The sequence below is a fragment of the Podarcis filfolensis genome (genome assembly GCF_964270895.1).
Source record: "Podarcis filfolensis genome assembly, chromosome: W".
Taxonomy (NCBI): domain Eukaryota; kingdom Metazoa; phylum Chordata; class Lepidosauria; order Squamata; family Lacertidae; genus Podarcis; species Podarcis filfolensis.
The window spans coordinates 1,045,348-1,064,941 of NC_139619.1; the positions used below are offsets into that span (position 1 = coordinate 1,045,348).

The window sequence follows — 19,594 nt, forward strand, 5'->3', positions numbered from 1 at the left end:
TTCGTTGCTTTAGCTGTCATGCAGTCCGGAGAAGGCAGACTTCCTTACTTTTTACCTTCCCCGTTTTCAGCCGAATTTCAAGGGTTATTTTAAAGTTGTTGTTCAGTCCTACTCACGGGTAGTCAAATTAAGTTCCAAATGTCAGGAAGGAATCGGCGCTCTCCGTCCATGGCGACGCGGCTTCACTCCACGGGCTGGGTAGCAACTCTCAGCACCGCGCTCACACCCGATGCCGCTCCGGAGCTTTTAAAAAGGCTCCTTTGCAGTAAGGGGGGGCGCTTAAGGTGCCCACCGAGCCTCTGTGTTCACAGGCTTCCGCGCCTGTGATTTTAGGGGTCCCCGCTTCGCCGTAGCGGTCAGACCCAAACTCGTGGAGCAGTCTCCCTGAGCGGAGCTCAGCGGGAGACTGCCATTGAACGCTGGCGCCGACCAGAAGTCCACAGTCAACAAGATTTTTAGTGCGCAGGCAGCAGCAGACAACTCAGCAGCTCCCCCCTTTCAAAGTGTTATTCTCTTTACTCTTCTTATTCTTTTTAGGAACCATCCAAAATTAATTCAAGCACTTGTATCCAATTCAGGGAGGGTAAAAGAAACACTGTGTACTGTTTTAAGAAGTTCAGACGGCAGCAGTTACCTTGTAATCCCCAAAGAGGAAAACGAACGTTAAATGTATCCCCTCCCTTTGTGACACAATAATGGAGTCTAGCCTTCCCCCTCCAGGAAGTCCGCTTCCAAAAAGCAAGAGTCTATTCCACTGTCAAATCTATCTCATGCAGGGTCTCTCAATTCAATCAAATTCTCCCCCTTCCCCCTGCAGAAAGAGGGGTTTAAATTATTTCCTTGGAAGTTTTAACAAGTCTTTTAAAGTTACAGCTTCGGTCAGCAGTGACTGCTTTCACTTCTACTTCATCGGAAAGGGATCGACCACCGTAATTTAAATCCTTTCCAATCCAATTAACAGTCCAAATTTGAAACCTTTTTTACTCACAATTATCCAATCTTTTGTAATTTGGTCGGAGAAATTGGTCGCTCATGATCGCTGGACTTTGGAGCTTCGCACAATGAAGAAAGCGAATAGATTCCACAGTACCCACGTCTCCAACCCTGCTCGCTCTTGGGGCTCTTATTAGAGCTTACCGGGGAGCAGGGGAGTCACAAAGGGTACCCGCTGGAACACAAGGTCCTCAGAATGCTCGATCTGAGGTTTTTTTCGGGGTTCCGTGATGCTCTCGGTCACCCCAATCTTTAAAGCGCAGGGGCTCTTTCATCCGAAAGAGCTCCCGTCCGCCATTAATCGCACGGCCAACCAGTACAATGTAACTAAAGCATTTTTTACATTGCCATATCTTATCACAATATGTTTACTTTTACTCTTAAAGTTTTGTTGGTTGGCAAGCTGTTGTGCTGCCATGTTGTCACTGAGCACAGTGATTGGCATTTCAGAAGGTATTCCTAGTTCTTTTGTTAGGCAAGCAAACCACTCTAGTTGTGATGCACATTTGCTTATGGCCGAGTACTCTGCTTCACAAGTACTTGTGGCAACAAAAGTTTGTTTCTGGGATTTCCACTGAACCAGGGCATTTCCAATATATATAGCATAGCCAGTGGTAGACTTTCCATTTTCTCCCCAGCTGGCATCAGCCTATGCATACACTTGCTGATCATATCCTGTATTCAGCACCAGTTTGTAATCTTTTGTGCCTTTCAGATACCTTAGGATTCTTTTAAGTGCTGCCCAATCTCTCTGAGCACTGCCAATGTTATGTCGGGTCTCATCCACCAACTTAAATATAACAGAGAACCTAACAAAGAATGGAAAGCTGTTGCATTCTCACATTTTTGTCCTTCTGGTTCATTTTTGTACTGTTTAGTTATGGGAGTGTCAACCTCATTTGCCCTCTCCATTCCATATGTCTTCAGTAACTTTTTGATCTTTTCCTTCTGGCTTAGAGAGTAGATTCATTTCTCTGAATCTCTAATCCTAAGTAATTTTGAATCTCACCCAAATACTTCAGTTTGTATTTGTTACCTAGGCTGTTTATAAACCAAGACACTTGCTTTTGTGCAGTTGTTATTAGACAGATATTGGCAACATACAAAAGTAAATAACAAACGCTTCCTTGCACCATCGCTGAATATAAACAGGAATCAGCCAGGCTTTGTTTGAATCCCATCTTTTTCAGAGTTGTGTCTATGCATTCATGCCATAGACGTGCACTTTGGTGTAAACCATATAGTGCCCTTTGCAGCTTTAACACAATGTTGTCTTTTTCCAGCTCATAACCTGGTATTTGCTGTAAATACACCTCAGCATCAAGAGGAGCATTTAAATACGCTGAGGCAACATCAAAATGATTAACTTTCAATCCCCTAAGACTTGCCATTGCTAAAACTGATTTTACTATTTCAGCCTTTGCTGTTGGGGCAAAGACTTCATCACAATGCATCATTTTCCTTTGTGTAAAGCCCCTTGTGACCAACCTGGCTTTCCTTTGACAACTACCATCAGCCAGCTTTTTCACTTTAAAAACCCCCTTACAGCTTATGGGCTTTTTACCTTCAGGCAATTCTGTAGGTACAAACATGTTGTTTAGCAGAGAGTTATACTCTGCCTGCATTGCCTTTAACCACGCCTCTTTCTCTAGAGTAGGTAACTCTTGCACTTCTTCAAAGTTTTCTGGCTCAGTTACATAAATCTGGTTTATGGGGGCTGGGAACCCATAACGGACTGGAGGTTGACCTTTATTACTTCTTGTAGACCTCCTTGGTTCATTAATCTCACCCCCTGGGCTATCTTCAGGACTGCTTTTGGGGTGGATTGACTCTGGAGATTTACCTCCTCCTGTCCCAGTTGCACTTTCTCCCCCCCCCCCCTGCTCCACATGAGCAGCTGGAGAAAAATGCTCAGTCATTACCCCCTCCCTTTCAATTTTCCTGGGAGCGCTGCCAATTCTTAGCTTTGTTTCAACTGCCTTATCAGGTACGCTCGGTAGTAAAACCTTTTCTGGCAGTTGGTTTGCATGTATCTTGGGCCAATTTCTTTGCTCATTAAAGCTGGCTGACCGACTATAACTCAAATGATTTTGATTGTCTTCAAACCTATAGGCTTTCATTCCGCTTTCATAACCAAGAAATAACAACTACTGTGCCCTTTTCCCACCTTTTCTTCAGTTTTTTACAGATACGTCAACCCATGCCTTTGTCCCAAAAATTCTCAAATGTTGCAAACTGGGACTTTTGTTATAGAGAATCTTGTAGGGTATGTCGTCTAATACCCTTGACCAGAAACGATTTCCAATATAATTGGCTGTCTTAATACTCTCAGCCCAATATTTTATTGGAAGATTTGCATCTGCTAACAATGCTTTCATTTGTGTCTGCAAGACACCTCCCCTACACTCTGCTACTCTGTTCTCCTGAGGAGTTGCCACGTAGGTAAGTCTATGTTTAATCCCTTGGGATCGCAACCAGTTTTTTAGGGAGCTTGCTATAAATTCTCCTCCTCTGTCTGTCTGAAAAAAGCACATCTTTTGGCCAAGCTGCCTCTCTATCCTTCTTACCCAGAACTTCAAAATTTGGGCAACTTCAGACTTTTCCTTCAGTGGGTAGACCCAGCCGAACCTAGAATAGTCATCCACTAGGATCACACAATACTTGTTACGGGAGACACTTGGTGGGAAAGGACCAGTTACATCAGCATGAATCGACTCCAGTCGTTTTTTGGTTTCTCTCTGGCTTGCTCTTGCTACTAGGCAAGCCCTGCTTTTAACCTCCTTGCAAATATTGCAGTCTAAGTAATTATCACAATTTTTAATGTTTTTCATCCCCCCCAACTCCAAAGTTTTGTTCAGCACCTTAAAGCTAGCATGAGCCAGACGCCTGTGCAGCAGATGAATGCACATATCATGGGTCGGGACATTTTGCACATTCACAACCTTAGACTCACACTGCAGTACATACATATTAGTTCTAAGGTTAGCATTTGCCAATACTGCCCCATTTTGCTTTATCTGGCACTGATCTCCCACAAAGTTTACTTCAAAGCCTACTTTTGCCAAGTCATTCCAGAGTATTCCAGAGTCAGCTTATCAGTCTCTACTGTCTTGAGGGAATTGACCAGCATATCATAGCTGTCGTCAAGGGAACTCAGGACTATAAAGACTTTGTCCTCTTCCCCCACAGGCCTCCCTCTTAAGGCTAGCTCCTGGAAACAGCCTGTTAGGAACTTTAGGTGGTTTACCAGGGAGTCACCCGATTTTATCCAACACCGGTACATTCTCCTGGTCAGTGTTATCAGTGAGCCAGCTGTCCCTTGCACATGGACAGCCTTGAGCGCATTCCACGCCTCACTTGCCATCACCTTATCTGCTACGTAGACTAGTTGGCTGTCGTCCACTCCAAGGATGATCGTAGCCAAATCTTTCTCATCCTTTTCTAGCTGGGCCTCTGCTTGTGCCAGCTTTTCATCTTCGTCCTCATCCTCCTCAGGGGGCTGCGGTGGATCTTCCACCACTTTCCACAGGCCCTCACGCTTGAGGAAGTGTTGCATGCGGACCGACCAGATGCTGTAGTTTGTGGTCATCAGCTTCTCCAGCAACATGCCAGCTCTGGACTGCTCCATACCTGCAGCTCACCTCCAGCAACCACAGCTAACTGCTACCTGTACTCTTGCGCAGCGGAAGCGTGCTGGGCCCGTAACCCTGTCACGAATTCTTTGCGGCGCTTTAGCAGAAATGCTCAGAGTTCCAGGTTCTTCAGTGCAGTATATTTATTGTGAGTTATATATACAAATATCTACAGGCTATAATACACGAGCAGTTCATACAGTCAAACAGAGTACCTGGCTGCACCTTAAGGCAAATAGGAAGACCTTTCTATCTCTCTCTCTTTGACCACACTCTTCTACACCACACCTTTCCTGCTGGACAGGTTTCCCTTTTAAACCGATGACAGCCAATCAACTGTCAGCACATTACTGCTGAGTCATTCTGACCCAGCACTTCCATAGAAAGTATTGCAGGCTGATTGCAATCAGCCAGTTGCATCAGCTAGCAAACTCAAGCCTGCAGACTTACTATCTCACACAGCATTCTGCGCATCCCGACACCCCTTCCCTCTTGTAGATGGTACAGAGATAGATGGACCAATGATCAGGCTTTGTATAAGGCAGGTTGCTAGGTAACATTGGCTGATGATGAAATGCCCAAGCCTCCTTGTGCATTTTGTATCTGAGCTGCTGTAGCTTAGTGGGTAACAGTTTAAGCTGTGAACTTGCCATATGGCTTTCCTTGTCCCAATCCCACCTCCACATCTGTAACATGGGAATGATAATACTGGCTTACTGTATTGGGTTGGGTGCTTCTGAATGATTGCTGGCCTGTTACGTGAAGTGCCTCATGTATTTGAATTCTGCTTGCTTTTAGAGGGCATTCCGCACCCAGGGATGGCACCTTCCTCTGATCTGGATTAGTCAGGATCCACTCCAATCTCATGCTCTACAGTGGAAGGGGCCTTCCCACCCTTCAGGCCAGCCCTACCTATGACTGGAGTAGATTAGGTCTCTTGGTACTCCAAAAGAGCCCAGTTGACATCACTATTTTTTTTTGTGGTGGAGGGGGGTTGCTTCTTCTGTCTCCTTGTGTATTTTGCCTTCTGTGTTTTTGATGTGCCTTGCTTCTCCATTCATTGTTGCTTTCTAGTCTCTGTTACCTTTGATCAATCAATTTCCTTTATTCAACCGATAGTCAGAAATAAAACATTACACAATAATTATAAACTATAACATCATAGGGATACATAAATAAGGTAGGGTTAGGCTACTAGACCTCTCACAGATACCTTTGATCACGTAGGTACTTGTGTTCAAGGGGGTAGGGTGTCATGGTATTGCCAGAGAATGCAGGGGAGGAGCAGAGACAGGCAGAGGGAGGGGGGCAGGAAGTGGCGATTGAGGAAAGAGGGGAAAGCCAGGAGGCGGGACGGCTCACAGATGTTGTACCAGAGCCTCAACACTGCACAGGAAGTTTTGGCACAGACAGTGAGACAATGCCTATTCCGTCTGCCAAAGAAAGGAGAGTGTTAAAGAGGAAGGGGGAGAGGCATCACATGAAACTTCCCAGCCTTTTCTGTTGGAGAAGGGGCTGGCATAAGTCACTCCCAGAATCTGAGCCGGAGCATTCGGATGCATGATTGTAATGCGCTGCTTGTACATATGTAAAATAAAGACTGTATATATGTATCTCAGAGTGAGCAGGGGCATTTCTTGTGAAGAGCATTCACAAGCCATCACATAGGGTTTCCCAATTCTCCCTTCCAGCTGCAACCCCACATGCTACAGCATCCTAAGTCTTTCTAGAAAATCCAATGAACCTCAATAATGACTTTTTTGGGGGGTGGATGGGACTACTGGCTGTACCAGAACAGTGGGGCACAGGAAAGCCCAATACTGTGAACATTCATTATTCATTAATATTTTGTAATAATATCCCCTGTCCTACCACCTAGCTATTTGACACCAAAATACTTTGGATACCTGAAGTCATGCTCTACTAGTCTACTTCATTGTGACCGCTTCTGTTAGACAAGTCAAAAGAAGGGCCAAGTGGAATATACATGGAAGGAGTTGTATGTTGTCAAAACATCACTGACAAGTCTTCCTCTCTCCCTCCCTCTCCCCTTTCTTGTCACCTCCAGGTAACTGATCATGCTACTACTGCCTTACTGCATTACCAGTTGCCTCAAATGCCAGATGTGGTGGTCAGGTCATTTATGGTAAGTTTGATACAAACTCTCTCAACTGGCATAACTTTGCATGTTGGGTTTTTATGAATGTCTTGAAAGGCTGTTTTGGTCAAGACAAGAGTCTGTATCACGAAAGGGAAGCAGTGTTGTCTGTTGTTCATCCCCACCCCAGGATGCTGTGGGAAGATGTTGGAAGTCTGGACAGGGAGCATATTGGAAACTACACCCATTGGTGTTTACCAGAGCATGTCTGAAAGTGTATCGGTGGAGCTGTTCAACAATATAATGGGGAGAGAAAGCAAGGAGCACAAGCTAATCCTGGCTAGAGCAATTACAGAATGATGCCTTTTGCCCTTCAAAAAGGGCTAGTGTGTCTGCTGAAGAATCCTACCCTGGATCCTATGTTTTACAACAGCTATTATCTCATTGTATTAATTTACAAGACCCTTAACAACTTGGGTCCATGATACCTCAGATACCACCTGAACCTTTATATCCCATGTAATCACTGAGGTATTTGGAGGAGCCACTGTTAGTGGTCCCTCATGCCTCGAATGCACCTTTCATATACACCAGGAGCCAGGCATTCAGTATTGTGAGCCCAAGTCTGTGGAACTCCCTGTTGGGAGAGTGCTCCGGGCTATCTGCAGCCCCCCCCCCCCGATCTCCGAGCGTCCTCCGGTGAGCATAGCTCTGGAAAAGGCATCCTCTTCTTCTCCAGGGCACACCAGCGACATAAACCAGTTTGGTTTATGCACACTAGCCTTCTGGCTTAACACAGCAAAAGGAAAGAGGCATCGTAGTTCTAAACTACTATTTATTTACAGAATATTTACAGACAACAGCATTATGGCATCTGTCCTTGCCAGCTCAAAGAACAAACAGAACAGCGTAAAAGTGAAAGTAAAGTTTCACAGACTCACACCGGAAGAGAGATAAGACAGACATCCTTTCTCACACTCCTCTCAGACAGGCGTGTGAAATATACCAATCACAAAATCAACATCGGGGAGCATGAAATCCTAACATCCTCCCCCATTTCAGGTAACCGATGCCGCATAAGCTAAGGCAGCAGTAAGTGAAGTAAACTTACAGTTGTCAAACACATAGTATACCCCTGTAGTACCCGTTCTACCTTTGGAACTTCATGCAACTGGACTGGCCTTGTGCCTGACCATTTTGCACTTCTGGTTACCTTCCTTCCATGGGACTAGAGCCTTAGCTCTTTTCCTGTCTGAGAAAAGTGTTGGCCCTTGCAGCCTTTGAGCGTGGTTTCGCGTCCTTTGAAGACAAACCTTGTACCCCTTGCAAGACCTCAGGTTCTGAAACCTGTTTCGTGCTACTACCCACAGCTATATTTGCAACAGCTGTGTTAGCAAACTCATGAGCATATTTGATGGGTCTTCTACCCTTTGGTGCTCTCTCTGACCTGCACATTAAGCTCATGTCTTCCTTACTGCGCTTCTCCTGTGGAGAATGGTGACCTATTGTGAACAGTGGTTCCTCCAGTTCATGATCAGACTGTTCAGATGGTCTAATCATCGTGACTGCACTCTTATAGTCTGCTGTATCAGTTGAATCGCTACCTGTGCCCCCACTGTCAGTGTCAGATCCCTCACCTGAGCCATCATTGACAGGATAACTTTGGAAAATAGTTACATTTGTTGGCATGCACCCAAGGAAACGAGGGCCATTGGCAGGCCCCCAGCTGGCTCCAGCCCACTGGCTGGTGTGCTGGGCGAACTCCGGTCCTTGGTGCAGCATAAATCTGCGGCCAAGGCTTTTGAAGACTGAGCACGCAATTCAGCAGAGAAAATGCTGTGCAAACAGAAGTGACACAAGAGGCTGTGTGAGCATATTTACAAGCAGGTTTATTCAGTGTAGATCAGGACAAAAGGAAACATGTCTGATCTCCTTCGTGTCCAAAGCAAAACAGAAAGTTCCCAGCATGCAATGCTGGTATGTGTTACAGATATGTGACACGCAACAGTCCCACATCTGTTCCTTACGGTGGAATGGAACATCCCAACAACATCCCCCCCCCCCGTTTTGCAGTGTACTCCACATCTCTATCAAGTAGAACTGTGTTGGTGTTAGACATCAGTACTCTGTACTAGCCTTTTTTGTACCCCAGAAATATACCATGTGCACCACTTTTGCTGAGCTTCCCACTCTGTGGTGTCTCCACCCACATGTCAGACCCAAAAACCCTAAGGTGTTTGACAAAAGGCTCTTTCTGGAACAGTTTCTCATAGGGTGTGCATTTGACAGCTTTGGAGTATCTCCTGTTATAAGAATACACATAACAATTCAGAGATTCAACCCAAAACTCATTTGGCAAGCCTGCACTAAGCAGTAACGCTCTCATGGCTTTTTGTAACTCCATGTTTACGCTTACACATAAATTGGTGTTCCATGAAGACTCCTGGGTAGCAACTTTGTGCTTCATCCCTTGTGCAGCCAGGAAACTTCCAAATTCCTGTGAAACAAAATCCTGTTTCTGACCTGTGAAAAGACAATCAATTTGCACATCATGGACAGATTTTACCCATGCACAAAATTCATTGAACGTTGTCAACACTTGATTTCTCTTCTCTAGCATATAGACCCATGCATATTTAGAATGAGAATCAACCAAAATCAGGTAATACTTGGCATTGCCTCTAGAAGGTGATAGAGGACCCACCTGCTGAAAAGCCGTTTTGCCTTTCAGAGCCGCATTGACTCTTACCTCTTGTGTCACATTATCATTACATTAATCATTATCAAATGAAAGTAAATACAAGCCGTCTTCATTGTAAGCATACAGAAGATCATGTCCATTCTTGGCAATGACACATTTCTGCCTGTCAAAAGAAACACAATAATCTTGCACCGTTAGCTGAGACACACTGAGCAAATTATAAGTCATTGTCCACTGTGGTCTGGATGCCCTGAAGGAATATTTTCCCAATCCCTTCACTTCTCAGACAAAGACCATCTGCTTGCTTGATGGTGTCATGTTGCTCCTTAAAGATAACAAACCTTTCTGTCCAGTTAGATGGACTGTCACCTCAGTATCTATGACAAAGGCATTCTGGGTAGTTGGGGAGGTGCTTGGTGTGATTAAAGCAAGTGCCTGGGTAGAGCTAGACTTGGCACGATTCTTGCCACTGGCCTCTCCTGCCCCGGAGCTCTTGGGCTTCTTGCCGTTCCTGCAGTTCTTCTGCAGGTGGCCCTCTTTTCCACACTTCCACCACCGTAGGGCTTTCAAAGCAACAGCCTCCCCTGTACCTTCCACTGCTGAGAGGGGTGCTTTTGTGGCTTTGGCCTCCCCCTCATCAGCTGCAAGCGCCATCTGGCAATCAGACTCATTCAAGAGCGTTGAGCAGACTCTCTGAACAGTCAAATCAGCAGCTGGCAGAGCTCCAAGCTGTGATGCCACAACTGCATACGATGCATCCATGCTGTTGATAATCATAAAACAAAAGAGCGACTCCGGAAGTTCAAACTCCCTCTGCACCAGCTGGCCATGCAGAAACTTCATCTGGGTGAGGTGTTTCTGCAAGTCTCCCCCCACTTTCAGCTTCAAATTGGAAAGCCTCTGGAAGTGCAACAGGGTGGATCTTGCTGCGACATGAAGATGTGCTTCTCGTAAAGCAAGCCACACCTCCTGTGCTGTATTCAATCCTTGAATATGGATAAGCTGGTTGTCCAACACAGACAAGGTGATCGCAGCTCTCGCTTGTTTATCAGCTTCGCGACCCACCCTCTGTTCGGTACCTGTGGCATGGGGTCACCTATAACATGCCATACGTGTTGTCTTATTAAGACAGCTTGCGGAGAGAGTGTGCATGCTCTAGCTCGAGCCTGTCATCTGCCCTGGAACTCCCCTGCCAAGCTAAACAATTTATGGCCTAAAGGAATGTAAGATAAACTGAAAAAAGAAAATAAAGACTAAAGAGAGAGTGTGAAGTTGTAGAGAAACTGGGGTTGCCGAATTCAAGCCTGCAAACTTGGTCGCTAAATTAACTTCAAGCCTAACGGAGACGCCCAGCAGTTCCCTCTTATTTATGACTCTATTTAACAACCTAAGGATGGCAAAAATGTTGAAAGATTTATCAGTTCAGCTAGCAACTTTTCAGGACTTAATGCTTGCTTCCCAAAACAACATTAGAGAAGATATCAAGTCGGTGAAGGAGGATGTCTTACGGATAGGAGTCAAATTAAGGGGGTGAAGCAATTAGCAATTCAAGCTAAAGAGCTAGCCCAGAAAAAATGAAAAAAAGGTAACTACTCTATCTAAACAGGTGGCAGAATTGTCGGACCGCCAGAGAAGAGCTAATATGATTTTGGGAGGAATTCCGGAAGAAATACAGGCTAAAGAGTTGGAAGAAACTCTGAGAACCTGGCTATGTACTCAAGGAGTTAGTTTGAAGGCAGAAGATGTGGAACGAGCCCATCGCTGCCGAGGGCCCAAGGGGAGAAAATCCCCCAGGAATGTAATAGTTAAATTTTCTAGAGAGAAGCTGCAACAGCAGGTATACCAGACTTTAAAGAAAATTAAAGAACTGAGTTTCCAAGGGAAAAGAGTGTGGGTGAGTCGAGACATATGCCAGGCTAGGTAAAGGTAAAGGTAAAGGTAAAGGTAAAGGTAAAGGTAAAGGTAAAGGTAAAGGTAAAGGTAAAGGTAAAGGTAAAGGTAAAGGTACCCCTGCCCATCAGGGCCAGTCGTGTCTAACTCTAGGGTTGCGCGCTCATCTCGCTCAAGAGGCCGGGAGCCAGCGCTGTCCGAAGACACTTCCGGGCCATGTGGCCAGCGTGACTAAGCTGCATCTGGCGAGCCAGCACCAGCGCAGCACACGGAAACGCCGTTTACCTTCCCGCTAGAAAGCGGTCCCTATTTATCTACTTGCACTTAGGGGTGCTTTTGAACTGCTAGGTAGGCAGGAGCTGAGACCGAACGACGGGAGCTCACCCCGCCGCGGGGATTCGAACTGCCGACCTTTCGATTGGCAGGTCCTAGGCTCTGTGGTTTAACCCACAGCGCCACCCACGTCCCATATGCCAGGCTACTCTAAGGCAAAAAAGCCAAATGAAACCTTATGCACAAAAACTGCATAATAACGACATAAGGTTTACCTGGCTATACCCTGCCTCTATACTGATTTTTAAAGACGGTAAAAGGTTTATAGCCGAGAACCCAACAGAGGCTGGGATTTTATTGACGCAGCTGGGAATCGAACTTGATGAGTTACTACTACAGGTAATTGAGGAGGAGGAGGCGGAAGAGGTGGATGCAGGAGAAGGACACTCAGGTGAAGCTTCAAGACGACCAGAGAAAAGACCAAGAACACACTCGCATGATGTTACGTCTTAAAGGAGTAAAGAGACCATCAAACAAACTGTTTTATTGAAATGTTTTGGTTAAGGGGAGGGAGGGGATGCGTGCTTTTTCGGAATGTGGAGAGAGGGGATGAAAATTCTTCCTCGATATATTTTCTCTTCCATGGGGGGGGAGGGGGGTAAAGAATTGTAAGGGGGGGGGAGAAATCCTCAGCTTAACGTACACAAAATTCAAAGCAACAAAGAATATGGTTAATTCAATCAAAATTATTTCACCGAATGTCAATGGTCTTACATCCAACCGTAAACGATATAGGTTATCCAGGCTAGCCAGAGAACAAGGAGCCAATATAATATGTCTTCAAGAAACCCATACACAGGCAGGGGTCTTTCCAAGCCTTACCTGGAGATGCCATTGAGCATTGAATCTGGGACCTTCTCCATGCAAAGCAGATGATCAATAACAAGCTATGGGCCTTTCCCTATATACTCTGCAGTCCCACTACTTTCCATAAGTAGATGCAACTAAAATTCAGTCTGCGCACCTGCAAGTAGGCATTTGGGGTCAATATAGTAAAAAAGTATCTCTGTAGAGATAAGGTTATGAACCAGATGCTTTGTATACTGAAAGTGCAGAAAATACTCCTGCCTGAAACATGGGGGGGGGGGGGGGCAGCTGCCAGTTTTTGTCGGCCAATCTTCCTACCCTGGTGCTGTTGGACTCCAATTCCCATCAGCCCTGGCCAGTATCACTAATGCTCAGAGATGATGGGAGTTGTAGTCAAACAACATCTGGAGGGCTGCAGGTTCCCTATGACAATAGCAAAACATACAGACCAATAATGTGTTTCTCTTTTCCAATTTTTTAAATTAATTTTCCACATTTATAACAGACATAACATATAAAACACACAAAAGAAAACACATTACAATACTAAAAAAAAGAAACAAAAATATAAACACTTATTACTTCTAAAACACCATTTAACTTTCATTGTTAACTGACTTCCTCAAATCCCCCCTAACTGAATTCCATTATATCACCATGTAACAGTTCGCCAAAATCATATTTCTAATAAAATTAACTCCTTCAATTTACTATCTTCTTCTCTTTTCTTATTGATCTAAATCCATAATGCTTTACAATTCATTCTTATTCTAATCCTAAACCTGTTTGATACTTTTAAGTGACTTCTAATTATTTTATGTTACAATATTTGGCTAAGTAATCTTTAAATTTCTTCCAATCCTCTTGTGTCTCCTCTTCTTTCTGGTCGCGGATTCTTCCAGTCAGGTCGGCCAGCTCCCAAAAGTCCAACATCTTCATCTGCCATTCTTCTACTGTTGGTATTTCTTGCGATTTCCAGTTTTTGGCTAATAGCAGTCTTGCCGTTGTAGTGGCATACAAAAACAACCTAACATCTTCTTTGGGCAATTCCAATCCTATTATTCCAAGTAGAAAGGCTTCTGGTTTCTTAACAAATGTATTTTTCAACATTTTTTTCAATTCATTATAAATCTTTTCCCAGAAGTCCTTCACCTTGGGACATGTCCACCACATGGTGCCTTCTTTTTCTTTGCACTTCCAACATAAATTATCATTTGTGTGGTAAATCTTTGCTAATTTTACCAGGGTTAAGTACCATCTATACATCATTTTCATAATGTTTTCTTTTAATGCAGTACATGCAGTAAACTTAACCCCTTTCTTCCACAACCTTTCCCAATCTTCTAACCCCCGGAGGGCTGCAGGTTCCCTATGACAATAGCAAAACATACAGACCAATAATGTGATTCAGCATTAGGCAGCTTCGTGTGTTTTTGTTCCCTTCTGTGCCCAGGAGTCGCAGAAACTGGTATGTTTTTTATCACTGCAGCCAAAATGGACCTGATCATATTTATTTATTTATTATATCCTGCTTTTCCTCCTTAAGGAGCCCAGGGTGGCAGATACATGAGTGATTAACAGTTTAATCATCTAAAAACATCCCCAATACAGAAACAGACTGGGAAATACCTCTATTTAAAAAAATGGTTGTTGAAAGAGGATGGTTTTCATTAGGTGCCAAAGACAACAGAGATGGTAAATATCAGATTATATATTTCCCCAACAAAGGCAGCGCTGCCAAACAGACCTGCCCTAAAATTGACAACTCTTCCTGCCTAGTCATGGCCCTCCTTTCCGATCAAGATTTAAATCCATGTTGGCCATGAACAAAAGATATCTGCATATATTCTTGCTGAGACTTAAGGCACGTGTTTGAAAGGATAGCTGTGAAACTGGTTTTAGAAATGTTTCTGTATGATTTCACATTTCTGAAGCATGTGGCTCTTGGATAGATATCGTTTGGATGCAAGAGGCAGACTCCAGCATCTCATAATGAAAAGGTCACTTTTTATGAGCTGAATTTGATTTTGGTCTAGCTGCAAGGAAGTCCTGGCTGTCCATGGTGACCCTTCAGTTACAAATACCTGCTTGTCACTGCAGGAATTTCTGTTTATGTTGTTGCTTATTGAGAGAGGACAGGCATTCCAATAAAGTATACTATCAGCTATACTGTGACCTTGTGGGTTTTTTGTATACTTCCTTCTAAAGTCTGCCTCTCTCGGGACTCAAGCCAAGATACATTTCCCATCCTCTGCATCATTGGTCTTGACATAAGTGATGACCTTGGGAGTGTCCATATTAAGTTTCCTCCCTTCTTTCTTTTTCTTTCCGACTTTTAAAGACCTGGTTAAGAAGTTACATGAAGCTGTTCCAGGCTCCATGCCAGCGCTGCGGAAGGTATCTGCAAGATGGTCTATCACCCACATGGCGGGACTTTCGGACACTGGAGGAGTTCCATGACACCTGTAGGCAGTAGTACAACCTGGAGGCTGACGGAAGTCTGTGGAGGAAACAGACTCAGAAGTTGGGTCCCAAGAAACACCTCTTTACTGTTTCTCCAAATACAGTGGTGCCTCGCAAGACGAAATTAATTCGTTCCGCAAGTTTTTTCTTCTTGCGAGTTTTTCGTCTTGCGAAGCACGGTTTCCCATAGAAATGCATTGAAAATCAATTAATGCGTTCCTATGGAGACCGCCTTCAGACCAGGTCCGGGGACAGTCTGTCCCCGGACCTCTTCTGAAGGCTGGCGGGGGGAGAAGGACTTTTCTCCCCACCGCCAGCCTTCAGAACAGCCTTCTGAAGGCTGACGGTGGGAAGAAAAGCCCTTCTCCCGCCGCCAGCCTTCAGAAGAGTTCCCCCAGGGCTGCCTAGGCTGCGGATAGCAGCCTGCTGCCCCGCGTGAGGGGCGCTCTGCTTCAGAACGCCCCTCGCGCGGGGCAGACATTCGCAGCTTGGGGAGCCCTGCAGGAGTTCCCTGCAGGGCTCTCCAAGCTGCGGATAGCAGCCTGCTGCCCCGCGCGAGGGGCGCTCTGCTTCAGAGCGCCCCTTGCGCGGGGCAGACATTCGCAGCTTGGGGAGCTCTGCAGGAGTTCCCTGCAGGGCTCTCCAAGCTGCGGATAGCAGCCTGCTGCCCCGCGCGAGAGGCGCTCTGCTTCAGAGCGCCCCTCGCGCGGAGCAGACATTCGCAGCTTGGGGAACCCTGCAGGAGTTCCCTGCAGGGCTCTCCAAGCTGCAGGTAGCAGCCTGCTGCCCCGCGCCAGGGGCGCTCTGCTTAAGAGCGCCCCTCGTGTGGGGCAGCAGGCTGCTATCCGCAGCTTGGAGAGCCCTGCGGGGAAGTCCTGCAGGGCTCCCCAAGCTGCGAATGTCTGCCACGCGCGAGGGGCGCTCTGCTTCAGAGCTCCCCTCGCGCAGGGCAGCAGGCTGCTATCCGCAGCCTAGGCAGCCCTGGGGGAACTCTTCTGAAGGCTGGCGGCGGGAGAAGAGCTTTTTTTCCCCACCGCCAGCCTTCAGAACAGCCTTCTGAATGTTGGCGGTGGGGAGGAAAACCTTCCTCCCACCGCAAGTCTTCAGGACAGGTCCGAGAACAGAGGAGAAGCGCTGCGCGCCTTCTCCTCTGTTCCCGGACCTGTCCTGAAGGCTTGCGGTGGGAGGAGGGCTTTCCTCCCCACCACCAACATTCAGAATGCTGTTCTGAATGTTGGCGGTGGGGAGGAAAAACCCTCCTCCCACCGCAAGCCCCGGGAACAGAGGAGAAGCGCTGCGCGCCTTCTCCTCTGTTCCCGGACCTCCCACCGCAAGCCTTCAGGACAGGTCCGGGAACAGAGGAGAAGGCGCGCTGCGCTTCCCCGCTGTCCCCGGAGATTTCCCTGTGGGCTTTCGTCTTGCGAAGCAAGCCCATAGGGAAATTCGTCTTGCGAAGCCGCTAAAAAATCGGAAAACCCTTTCGTCTTGCGGGTTTTTTGTTTAGCGAGGCATTCGTCTTGCGGGGCACCACTGTATCTGTATGGACAACTCACAACTTAATTTGTACAAAATCAGCTTTATGCACTTGGCTGGGGGGGGGAGTAAAAATAAACACGGGGTGGGTGTTGGGGGCTGGAGGAGTTGGCAGTCCCTCCCATCATTACACTCATCTTAGAGGGAGCATTTGGAGGTGCAGGGAGACAGTGTAGTGGCCTTTGTAGTGGCCTAAATTATTGGCAAATAATTTAAATTTTGATTCCTTTTCCCATATTTATTTTTGTTTCAGATACAGCAGGCTTTTTGTTATTTGTTGAATTTCTATAGTTTCCGATTTCTGACATGTAACTTTGATTTGCTTCCTAATTTTTATAGAACCAATTGGTTTATGGTGCTGTTCTAATTGTTTCAATTCAATATGTAAGGATGTTGCTGTTTGTTCATGTTGTTTACATATCTTATTCTTTTCTGCCATACTGCTGCTTTCATAGTACCACACATCGTTTTTTCTGGTAAATCTATATCTGCAATAGGTTCAAAATGTTCTGAGATGGTTGTGGAGATGGCTTCCACAGCTAATTGGCTGGTTAGTAATTTAGCGTCAAAATGCCATGATTGTGTGGTTCCATGCATGTTTGAAATAGGATTAGTAGACCAGACTGGAGAAGGATCAGGTACCAGGCAGTGGTGGAGAAAGGGGTGGAGTGGGGTGGGGGCAAGCCGCCCTGGGTGCCATCATGAGGGGGGAGACAAAATATTCAACGTGCCCGCTCCCGGCCCCGAAAGAAAGCAGTGGCTTTGGGTGAACAATGCTGCCACGTTCTTTCCGCTGCCGCCGGTTGCCCTGGTGGGAAAGGAGAAGTGGGGCGGGGTGGGGGTGGAGGGTGAGGGTGAGGGCGAGGAGAGGTCAGCACGAGCCCAAAACTCCAGGACACTGACGCTCGAGCCCGGCCGTGGCTCTGCCTCCTCCTCTTCTCAGGGAGGACACCTGACCGGCCAGCTACGCATGTGTTGTCTTGGACCGTGAACGTGCTTCCGGTTTGGCTCAGGCAGAGGCTGGAGCGAGGAGGGACCTCATGGCCGGCTTCAAGGGGCGGGCGCACATGCATTTGGAGCGCCCGTGTGTAGCTGTTTGCTCTCGCCACGTCCCGCCTGCCTCCAAGGCTGCTTGTGATGGCCTGGGATTCGGACTCGGAGGCTGAACCTGAGGAATCCCAGCCTGCACAGGACTCCCTGCCTCCAGAACCAGCTGAGCCGGGGCTGGGGCTTGAGCCTGAAGGGTCCTCACCTGTGCCGGATCCTCAGGTGCAGGCACCAGCTGAGTCTGCTCTGGCTCCTGAGGTGATGGAGGACCCATTGCCTGCAGGTGCTCCACTCTCAGCCCTGTCAGGGGAAGCTGAGGTTGCCTCTGGGTCTGGTAACCCTCCAGCCTCTCCTGGGCTGCAGAGGCTCAGGGCAGAGAGGCGGAGGGAACTAAGTTCTTGCAGGAGGAGTGCTCGCCTCCAGGCTAGGAGAGGCAAGTCACCTGTGGACCGGGGCCGCCCTATGCCTCAGGGCAGATAAAAGCCAGCCAGCCCCAGTCCCAAGTTGCGGGAGCAACTTTGTTGGTAGCCTGTTCCTGCCTGCACCCTGTCCTGCTCTTCTGCCAGAGTTCCTGACCTCACCCGACTCCCTGCCTTGGACCCAGCTTCAGCTTTGACGGACTGCCTCCATACTGCATCCTCGACCTTGGACTGGACTTGGACCTAGCCGCACGGATAACCCTCGGGACCAGCACACTGCTGCTTGCTTCTTTCCCCGCTGGTTGACAGGGAAGGAGGCGCTTCCCTGCCAGCGGCTGCAGACAGCGGGGGGCGGATGCCTGTGTGGCTCCTTGCTTTTCTCTTTCTTTCTTTCTCCATTTCCTCCAAGGGAATGATAAAAATGGAGGGAGCAGGACTCTGAGCCAAAAAGAAAAGGGAAAGGGGTAGGGAGAGAGAAGGCAGCGTTGGCATGAAGCTAAGCCGGGTCTAAAGATGTTTGTTAAGAAGCAGTGGGTCTCTGTCAGTGGCTTCCCAGCTCACTTTTATTAGCCAGGATCAAGGAGACAGGTGGTTGGTTTCACTCGTCCAAGCAGCCTGTCCACATCCTAGGAGGTAACAGATTTGAATTGATTTGATGCAGCTTGACTAGACAGGACTCTAGCACTCTCTCACCCTGGCCCTGATCCCATAGTGGAGTCCACCTCTCTCTGAATCTGAGCGATTTCATCTGCAAAAAACTGCAGGAGATCTTGGAGTCTTTGCCAGGCTCCAATGTCAAAGGTGGTTCTGTTAAATTGTGAACCACCTGTGTAGTAATAGCGGGGACTATTCCCCCCCCAACCAGTCCTCTAGACCTGGCAGGAAGAGGGAGAGTTCGCTAGGTGTTGCAAGTCACAAGCCCAAACAGTAAAGCTACCACCACCTCCTTTCCTGGGCCACCCTCAAATGGGGTTCAAGGAGAACCCCCTTCGATATTTACCAGGTTGCACAGGCCTGAGTCACTTTACCGTGACGCAGACAGAAATTCAACAGGTAGGTGTCCAAACGGCAAGGCACCAGTTCAGCTTCTCCTAGCAAAGGCACAAAATACAAAAGGCAAAAGTCCTTTTCCAGGTTTATTGAAAAAGCCACTCAAAAAGTTTGCACAGTTCTTGAAAGGGTTACAAACAGAAAATAAAAACATTGAAAAATATAGCTAACTAAAATCATACTCACACAGTAACAGTTCAAAGCACAGCAAGTAGTCAAAGTCCTTTCACTGGTCAAACGCCCTCAGGTGAAACAGCAGGGCAAGATGTTCTGCAATTTGCATCTGAATTCCCCAGACCTTTATCCTTGAAAACCCCACGTGGAGGACAGGTTTAGGGACCAATCATTTCTTTAGGTTAATTACCAATTTACCAATGGTTGTATGATGAGACAATATCTGATTGTCAGGAGACCAGCACAGCTGAACTTTGTTTAGACTCAGAGGCCTTGAGATCAAAAGGCTCCCGCTCTGTTCCCAGCTCTCTCTGACAGATACCAGGCTCTTGACTTGTAAATTACTTGATAGCCTTTTGTACCTTTTCACACCCAATCCACATTCAAGCCCCCAGCTGTCAGGATCTGCAAATCAGATAACATCCCATCCTGCCTAAAGTCAGGATGTAATTGA

At 46.8% G+C, this 19,594-nt stretch overlaps 1 protein-coding gene across 1 annotated transcript in view; it reads left to right on the forward strand.

Annotated features, from left to right (window-relative positions):
• The window catches only part of LOC310753792 (mediator of RNA polymerase II transcription subunit 27-like), a 71,329-nt gene extending 56,326 nt beyond the window's left edge, over nucleotides 1–15,003 (forward strand). The window contains exons 3-4 of the mRNA XM_083595136.1: nucleotides 6,694–6,771; nucleotides 14,796–15,003. Coding sequence (XP_083451262.1) covers nucleotides 6,694–6,771; nucleotides 14,796–14,930 — 213 coding nt within the window. The 3' untranslated portion in view covers nucleotides 14,931–15,003. The remainder of the gene's footprint in view (nucleotides 1–6,693; nucleotides 6,772–14,795) is intronic.
• The last annotated feature ends 4,591 nt before the right edge of the window (nucleotides 15,004–19,594 follow it).